The sequence below is a fragment of the Cynara cardunculus genome, assembly GCF_001531365.2.
Source record: "Cynara cardunculus var. scolymus isolate 2C chromosome LG 11, CcrdV1, whole genome shotgun sequence".
Taxonomy (NCBI): Eukaryota; Viridiplantae; Streptophyta; class Magnoliopsida; order Asterales; family Asteraceae; genus Cynara; species Cynara cardunculus.
Genome location: NC_037538.1, coordinates 8,193,602 through 8,203,457, shown reverse-complemented (window position 1 = coordinate 8,203,457; position 9,856 = coordinate 8,193,602). Strand labels below are relative to the sequence as shown.

The window sequence follows — 9,856 nt, the reverse complement described above, 5'->3', positions numbered from 1 at the left end:
TTTTTTGTAATTATTTTTGGGTATATATTGACCGTTTTCAAAAGATGAAAACGCGTCGGGTACAAGTTTACGAGTTGTTTATCGGTACCATAAAAACCATATTTTTGTAATTATTTTTAGATGTATATTATATTATATTAATTATATGGTGCCACCGTATAGAAAATTTTCTGGGTCCGTCCCTGATTTGTATTGCAATAACTGAAACTTTAACAAAGTCATGCATGTAAAATAACTAAGTGTATGTGAAAATAGGTGACAGTAATGTAAATGTGAATGTGGTGAAGATGAAGAATGTCCATTTTTTTAAGCCAATGGGTAGATTAAAGTCCACATTTTTTTTTTGTTCTCGCGTGATCAGAAGTATGAGAGTTTCTCATTGTTTTCATCAAACTCATTTATTCTCACATGATCACAACTCAATATGTTATAAGCAAAATATCGTGTGAGAAGCATAATAAAATATATATGAACACTTGATCACTTTTAATCTCATATTCACCTATAAATTGCGCATTTTGGTGTATTTTATTAGTGTTGACATTTAATTAGGATTGATGCAAAGATAGATATCTCTTTTTACGTTTCTCATTATTAAGTGCTTATTAAATAAGTATTTAGTACACAAACTTTAATTTAGATATTTAACTTTAGGAATATGTGTCAACTGTCAACACACATGTACATGTGCTTCTTGAATGCAACGTGACCCCATCGTACATAAATGGTTATATATTGTTGTCGGCCTAAAATAGATGCTTATAATGAATAAAAAACAATTTTATAACGATGTAATTATTATATTTTTAATTATGAAAAGAACAGTGTTATTTTTAATTAAAGGGAGGGAGTTTGTTTTTCATCTCATAATTAACCATTGAACGAGAACTTAGACATTACTTTAAAAATGAGAACATTTATTTTGAAACAAACTTAAATAAAAATGCAGACAATTATTTTGGTACGAGTAGTAAATTACAACTTTGTCCCTTCTCATATGTTCTAGACTTCCATTTCCGTCCCTAATCTTCATTTAGTATGCTAGTATCATTATGGTATGCAACTTTGCATTTCGTTTCACTTTTGGTCACCATGACTAACGACCATTAGTAGAGGCCAGTTATGCCAGCTAAAATAAGATGCACATTAGGGCATTCTAGCATTTTTTTTCGATTTTTTTAATCAAATAAATTTCAATGTACACATGTTTTATACACACTTAAAGCATGTGTATAACCCATTAATTATCTCCCACCTTACGTCCATGAGCGGATTTAACAAGATCGAAGTTGGTGCAGAAAACTCGTTCTATCGTGCTTCAAGTTTTCGCCCAAGTTGGTGAGGGGAGCTAGGGGAAGGTACATCTGAGGACACAGGTTTAGTTTCAACAAGAGAGATTATAAAGAAAAACAGTATTTCAATTAATGATGTTATAGTAATTAAAAGTGGAATATTTAAGAAAAGAAAAAAAAAACTTAACTAGAAATGGTCAAAAACTTCTTTCTTTTTTACATTTTGACACTTCCGTAAATTCAACACCTATCAATTGCGGACCTATGGCTATTTTCGTTATTTTTGAAGAGAAATGACTGAGAGATGAAACCCACCATAAAAATGACTATTTTAATTAAGTTTCTCATAATATATGCAGTTTAGGAATGAGAACCGAAATTTCAAAGATACCGCAAAAACCAAAATTATAATTTAGTGAAGGTTTTGATTTGTTTTGAATAGTCTCTACAAATTTTATATACTACGAAAAAACTAAAAGGAAATTAATTAAAATAACTATTTTTCATGTTGGGTTTCACCACTTAACTATTTCTATCATAGAATAACAAAAATAGTAACATATTCTCGATCAACAGGTCTGCAATTCGCAAATGTGTAAACGAACGAAGTTTTTGAATCATGTCCGCAATTGTAGGGATCAAATATGTAAATTAGTTATAGATCCGCAATGTCTGTTGTGTTTTTTTCAAATTTACATATTTGGTTCTCATAATTACGGACCTGGTTTAGAAACTTTTTTTTCCTTATATTTTGCAAAAATTGTTATTATTTTGAGAAAAAAAATAATAAAAGATGACGTTCAAAATGTAATTTTAATTAGTTTTCCATATTAATTGATTTTAGTCTCTTCAACAAACGCCAATTAAAAGTAATCGTTAATTAAGAAACATTTTTTTGTCGTTTTGTTTATTTTTGTTTCATTTAAATAAATATAGATATAGATATTTTTTGTACATAAATAGCCATATCCCACACCTGACACTGACACCTCTCCATCAACTTTTAGCCTATGCAATTTTCATTTGTCGTCAAATGGGTCACCTCACGATCCTGCAAATCGACTCTCGAATTATATTTTTGAGTTAATTACGTACTTGATTCGTATCATCGTATGGTTTGATGATTTTTTAGGTTGCTTCTTAAATTTTATTTATTATAAAAAAGGATTTGTGGTATGATTTTTTATAACGAATTGATCGACCATCTAATTTTCCTATTAACTTTGAGGTATTTTCATTCTTTTTTTTCTTTTTCTTTTTTCTTTTTATAGAGAGCCAATTTTATAAAACCACACAAACTATAGGAACCAAATTTATAACTAAGTCTAAAAATAAAAAAGGATTATTAAATTTTCTTTTATACTTTAAATTTATTTTAATTAATTATTATATACTTTAATATATATTAATTATTATACATCTATGTTTTATTTCAAATATATATATATATATATATATATATTATATTATATTATAAAGTATTTGACAAAAACATCTAAAAACCATTTTTTATGCATCAAATACTATTTATTGATACTTACTACTTAGAATTCAAGGTTATGAGTAATTGTATACAAGTACAACTTATTAAAACTTCATATTTGAATTCGTGTAACAAACGATAAATAAACATAATCAAATAGAAGATAAACATCTCATTTTAAATATAAAAAATTCAAGATAATTATTGAGTTTTACAAAATACTTAAGCATTATTTTAATAAAAAAATTACATTATTAAACAAAAAATAAATAACTTCGTTATTAAACCTAAATTAAATTATGATAAAAAAATTGGATTAAAGAAATTACATAAAAAATATGAAATTTTAAATAGTTAGTTTGATACCAATGTCAATATAGTTTTTAATTTTTTATATGATATTTTCATATTTATATTTTATTTAAAAATAAAAACATCATCACTTTCTCAAAACCGCATGAAACCGTATTATAACATCGATTGAGACCAAAAAAATTAAACATTAAAATCGAAACGTACTTTACTGCATTGCACGGATACGTTTCGTGCGTGTGTGTGTGTGTGTATATATATATATATATTTCATTTTTTCCATTCAATTTTTGTTTATATTTTGAATAAAAAATAGGGATGGTGGGTTTGTTTTAATTTAAGAAATATTGTTGTCAACGCCTATTTAATCACATCCACTAAATCAATTAATTTAATGGTTGATGGATGTGGTTTTCCCCTAAACTTTACTACACGCTCACCAGAGACGTTCGAATCTTTTTGGAGGTCCTGTTATACTTAAAGCTTTTGATTTCCCTGCAAAATAAGATAACAAAGTTATATATATATATATATATAGAGAGAGAGAGAGAGAGAGAGAGAGTTTGTCTCAAATACAAGCTGTTACATTTGTACAACCAATGCAACCCAATAAATTGAGATATTTATGGAAATGATAAGAGTTCATTTATTATGATTTGAATATTATGTATTAAAATAAACCTAAAGTATAATAATTAATTAATTTAAAAACTTAAAGTATAATAAATAAATTAATTTAAAAAGTTAAAGTATAAAAAATATTAACAGTAAATTGCAGGTCCTTGTCGTTTGATATATTTCTTGGTTCGAGTCCCTACAAATTTTTTATTCCAAGATGGAGCTCAAATAATGTCTCAATGTAGGCCTTGAGATTGAGCTTGAATTTTTTATTTATTTATCGAGCTCAAGTTCGATACTCGTTTATGCACGTGTATTTGTGATCATTAACTCGTTTATTGACTCAAGGTTGATATATTTTTTAATTTTATAAATTAATTGTGAATTTTGGCTCAGAGAAGTATATACTTGAATGGCTCGGCTCGACTCAATTCGAAAAAATTTAATCAATCTTTTGAATGAGTGGAATCGAGCATTATCTTTTATGAAGCTCGGTTCGTTAAGTTATATGAATTTTAGCTAGAATAACTCATTAAAAACTCGACTGATTTACACCTCTAGTGGGAGTGTCGATAAAATGCCCCTCCCATAATAAAACAAATAGGAAAAAAGACAAAATATGTAGGATCAAAATGCCCTTTTCTTAACAGACGATATTACTCTTTAGTCAAAAAATCATAAGGCTTTTTTGTATTAAAACGATTGTAGAAATTGTATTCAAAGACGAACAAAAAAAACCACATGGACTAAATTCGTAATTTTCTCTAGTCTAAAATTCAGGTAGATAGTAAACTACATGGGCTCTGAAAATTGTCTAACGGGCTTCGTATTGCCTTATCAGTTATGGACGCGAATCTCCTCTAATGGGCTTCATATTGCCTCATCTATTGCAGACCCGAATAGAATAGAGATGGTTAAATAGGCCCGGCCCGAAACCGATTGGAACCAGTTTGGGGACGCGAATCTCGTCTAAATAGTCGTTTTAAAGTCGTTGCCCAACGTTTATATAACTATTTTTTTCTTCCATTTTTATCTCTTTTTTTGTCTCATTTACCCTCTATACATTTTGTATAAGTCAATGAGGAAGATACCAACTTAGAAATGCAAAGAACGTTAACAATTCTCGTTAACAATACGTGCATTTGATGGAAAACAAATTATAATAAAACGTACTTTTAAGTGTATTTAATTGATTTAATTAAATATTTTCAAGTGTGTTAGAATAACATTTTTATATTCTTTAAAAAAAATTCAAAATAAAATTATGTGAAAATCGAATTTAAAGAAAAACAAAAACACAAGACCGGTTTGAGCCCGGCCCGAGACCAGGACCGGTTCTCGTAACCGCTTACAAAGAACCTTAACCGGGCTATCCTTTTTTGACCGGGACCGGTTAAGAGAATAGTGTGAGAGCGGGATTGATTTGTGCCCGACCTAGGACTGATTTTTGGCCATCTATAGACCCGAATCTCCATACGCATACAAATAAATCCGGTGCATTAGCAACATCGAGTAACAGGAGGTTACTACACGAGCCCAGTTCATATGAAAGTCACTGGGCCGCTTTAACGCATTGCAATAACCTAATGGTCCGAACAATTTATGGTCCATAATCTTTAACTTATGGTAACCGTGAATGTCCCGAACAATTACAACACCGATTTATGATGTTTCTCAGCCATCTTTATAGCATCCAGTTTTACAGCATTCTTCAAGATCTCTTCAGGCAGTTCATCCAGCCTGAAGTTGAAAATCGGTAGTTTTGATAACAAAACCTTAGAGAACATCTGTGCAGCCATTGCTAGATTGTTGTGCAAAGATATGCTGCACCATATATTAAAAAAGGCCACTAGCTTTCTTGATCACAGTTTGCAATGCTACAGTACTTTTCTCATCATAAGCTACAAAACTACACTCAAAAGGGATCACCATCCAGATCTTGAAACCGAGGATGGAACCATAAAGTTACGATAAAAAGATTGAACAGAATCACGTTCGAAGTTCTGAATCACAACACAAGCTCTTAAAGATGTTCTTGAAAAAATATAACATCCCTTGATAAAGAAGATGTAATCCCAGTACAATTAAAGAAATAGAATCATTGACCCCTAATTCAAAATCAAGAAAATTCCATGAATAAGAACTTAGAAATTGGAAAAAAAATATTAAGACTTAATTCAGCTTATATGGCAGAAAACTTTGGAACATCTACAGGGAACTGATCAATCTCACCAATCCAAGGGCTCTTCTCTTTTGCTGGATTGACGGTCTTTAAAGCCTTCCAAACAGCACTGTTGCACTTAAATCCAGATCCAAAAGCTATTTGCCAAGCTCTATCTCCTTTCTTGATCCTCCCTTTTGCTTCCGAATAAGCCAATTCGTACCAAGGAGAACTACTTGAAGTGTTGCCAAATCGATTAAGTGTCATTCTTGATGGCTCCATATGCCAATCTGAAAGCTGCAGATTCTTTTCGATTTCATCCAGAACAGCTCTCCCACCAGCATGAATGCAAAAATGCTCAAAAGCAAGCTTAAAATCTGGGATATATGGCTTAATCTTCATCCTAAATAGCTTTTTCCCGACTAAAGTTGCAAAGAAAAGCAACTGTTCTGACATGGGCAACACGAGCGGTCCTAATGTGGTGATGTTAGTCTTTAACGCATCACCAGCTACTCCCATTAGATCTTTTGACAATGCAACTCCAACTTTCCCGACTGGATCCTCTAATTGAGTGACACAAGAAAAGCATTTATCATCTGAACCTTTGTGTGTTCTAACCGTGTGGACCAGTTGGTACTTTGACCTTTTTCGGTCAGAGGTCTTGTTCGAGAGTAAAATTGCAGCACCTCCCATTCGGAACAAACAATTTGAAACAAGCATAGATCTTTCATTCCCGAAATACCAATTCAATGTGATGTTTTCCATGCTCATTACCAACGCATATGAATTGGGGTGGACTTGAAGAAGATCTTTAGCAAGATCAATGGCGACTAAACCAGCACTACAACCCATTCCACCAAGATTGAAGCTAAGAATGTTGCCTCTAAGTTTGTAATGGTTGACAATCATCGAAGCTAATGAAGGGGTTGGATTGAATAAACTACAATTGACGATTAAAATCCCTATGTCTTTTGGTTTCACAGATGTTTTTGCTAAGAGTTCATCAATGGCACCAAACATTACAAGCTCAGCCTCTTTTCTTGCTTCTTCCATGCAAGGATTTGGAGGTACTCTAAGAACAGCTTCCGGAAGGTAAGTTGACTCACCAAGACCCGACCTTTCAAGAATCTTTCTCTGAAACTCAAGACTATTCTCAGTGAATGAACCAGTTGCAGTTGATCTCTCCATAAAGATCTGCCTGGTGCATTTTCGCTCTTCTTCGGGTTTATAACACGAAAAGTTGACAAGGTAAACCGGGCTAGGACGAGTTAGGAAATAAAGGGTAGACAAAAAGACCAAAAGGGTCGAACATACAACGACCGATATGAGATTGAATCTAAGATGGTCCCAAAGAACATAAACATCTTGGAGCGAAAAAGTTGACAGTTGAGCAGCAAGAACAACAACAAGAGGAGACAAGCAAAGGTACATTCCATGGGTTATAAGATAGTGATACCCCAGTTTTACATACTTAAGCTTCACAGATTTCTTGAAATCGGGAAGTTTTCTAGAGGAAGATTGTGAAATCAAGGGTTTGACTTCTGTAACCTCACTCATCTTGGCAGAAATGCAATTCCAATCAACACTCTGAAATCAAAACACAGCTAGGAATACAACAGAATACACAAAACCAAGATCTGATTTTTTATGAAACGAATTAAGAACTCAGAATCCGAATCGACAAATGATGATATAGTCAAAGGGATTGACCTGAGATCTGGAACAGAGAATCACAGATGAGGGTAGTTCCTGCAAAACAAGAATGAAAATTTAACAAAAAATAAAGCTTCAATATGCTAAAATAACAGTAAATCATCAAAGATTTCGTCTACTTCAGTGAAACCCACAATTATTTATCCTGACAAAGGCGATTTCACGATCAAAATCTCTAAAATAATCATAAATTACAGATACCCAAGTGAGGCAATTGGTATTTATGAGAAATCCAGATGAGAAATCTAACCTGGAGCATGAACAATGTGCCACGCAGAGAGATTGCGGAGTGATCGATGAGAGGATGAGTTGGGGGGAGTGGGGGTGAAAATGGAAGAGGCGACTGGGTATTTAAATCGTAAATCAGAGCCCTGCTGTTTTGTGGTTGTCAAAATTGAATTCGAAATTCGACTACTTGTGGGGGGGGTGAACTGAATAATTTATTGAATAAACCCTAATCACAAATATATCGACAACGCACGATGACGAGAAAATTAGAAGAAGCTTCTTCGAATTGTGCGAGAAGCATCTTGGATTTTTTTTCCCTGTTACAAATAGAATAACGTGATTGAATTCCGATAACAACAATTTTTTTTTAGTGAAAACGGAGTGAATATTTTAGAGCCGTTTTTCTTTTTTGATCCAATAAATATGATTGCTTTACAATTTTGTCCACCTTTCTCACCTTCGTTTATCTTTTGAACTCAATAATTAAAACATTAATATATTTATATATATTAAAAGGATACCCGCGTAATACATTGAGATAAATTTTCATTTTAATGTTTAGTTTTTATTTTTTATCTCTATCGATATATCACGATTTTGTTCACAAAACAATAATCTTTTTATTTTTTATATAAAAAAATAAAATCGATATTAATATCAAATTAACTATTTAATAGTTCTCGATTTTTTTTGTGTAACTTTTATAATTAAAATTTTATTATAATTTAATTTAGATTTAATAACAAAGTAATTTATTTTTGGTTAAATAATATAATTTTTTATAAATATAGTAATTAAACATTATGTTGAAACTAAATAATTATCTTAATTATATTTTAGATTTTTTATACTTAAAATAAATGTTTATCATGTATTTGATTATGTTTATCTAGAGTTACAAGAATTTAAAAATGAGACTTTAATAAGTTGTACTTACACAAAATTACTTGTAATTCTAAATTTTAAATAATATGCATCAATAAACAGTATTTCATGCATAAAAAAAGATTTTTAAGAATTTATGTCAAATATTTTATAATATAGTATAGATAAAATGTGACTGAATAGGGGATTAGCCACACAATAAGCTACGAGGTCCTTATAGCATATTTAACGGATTTTTTAAAATGAAGAAAATAAAGATTTTAAACTAAAATTGAATAGATTCTTCAAAATACATAAAATAAATTTAAAACTAAAATTGAGCTCCAACAGATTCTCTAAAAGAAAGAGAAAAGTTTTTTTTTTCAAATATGAAGATCATAAAAAAAATGATTACCATGTGAAAGAAATATTTTTACTATATTTCTACCAATATAAAACTTTTAAAAATAATTACTTAGAGAGAGAAATAATATTTTATTAGAAAAATGAAATATTATAATATTTCAATCAATGTTGAATTTTTTAAAATAGAAAATCTCTGGGAAATGAATGTAATTTTTTTAAATATTTTAATTTTTATTTCCCTATTTTTATTTTTATTTTAAAAAATCTATTAGAGATGTTAAAACCTGATCAAAATAAAAGAAAAGATATTCTTTTACAATTAATTCTCTTTACTCCAAATTATAAATGAGATATTAACTATTTAATAGTTCTCGATTTTTTTTGTGTAACTTTTATAATTAAAAATTTATTATAATTTAATTTAGATTTAATAACAAAGTAATTTATTTTTGTTTTAATAATATAATTTTTTATAAAGATAGTAATTAAACATTATGTTGAAACTAAATAATTATTTTAATTATATTTTAGATTTTTTATACTTAAAATAAATGTTTATCATGTATTTGATTATGTTTATCTAGAGTTACAAGAATTTAAAAATGAGACTTTAATAAGTTGTATTTACACAAAATTATATGTAATCCTGAATTTTAAGTAATATGCATCAATAAACAGTATTACATGCATAAAAAAGATTTTTAAGAGTTTTTGTCAAATATTTTATAATATAGTATAGATAAAATGTGACTGAATAGGGGATTAGCCACATAATAAGCTACGGGGTCCTTATAGCATATTTAACGGATTTTTTAAAAT

At 29.8% G+C, this 9,856-nt stretch overlaps 2 protein-coding genes across 2 annotated transcripts in view; one reads left to right on the top strand and one right to left on the bottom strand.

Annotated features, from left to right (window-relative positions):
- Positions 1-4,608, top strand: part of LOC112521697 — an 8,008-nt gene extending 3,400 nt beyond the window's left edge. The window contains exon 2 of the mRNA XM_025130690.1: positions 4,599-4,608. Within this exon, the coding sequence (XP_024986458.1) occupies positions 4,599-4,608 (10 nt within the window). The remainder of the gene's footprint in view (positions 1-4,598) is intronic.
- Positions 4,609-5,710: 1,102 nt separating this feature from the next.
- LOC112520845 (3-ketoacyl-CoA synthase 11-like) lies at positions 5,711-7,967 on the bottom strand. The gene is made up of 2 exons (XM_025129460.1): positions 7,830-7,967; positions 5,711-7,615 (listed from the first exon to the last, which is right to left on the bottom strand). Exon 2 carries the CDS (start codon positions 7,421-7,423, stop codon positions 5,888-5,890), a length of 1,536 nt encoding a protein of 511 aa, XP_024985228.1. The 5' UTR covers positions 7,424-7,615; positions 7,830-7,967; the 3' UTR covers positions 5,711-5,887.
- Positions 7,968-9,856: the final 1,889 nt, after the last annotated feature.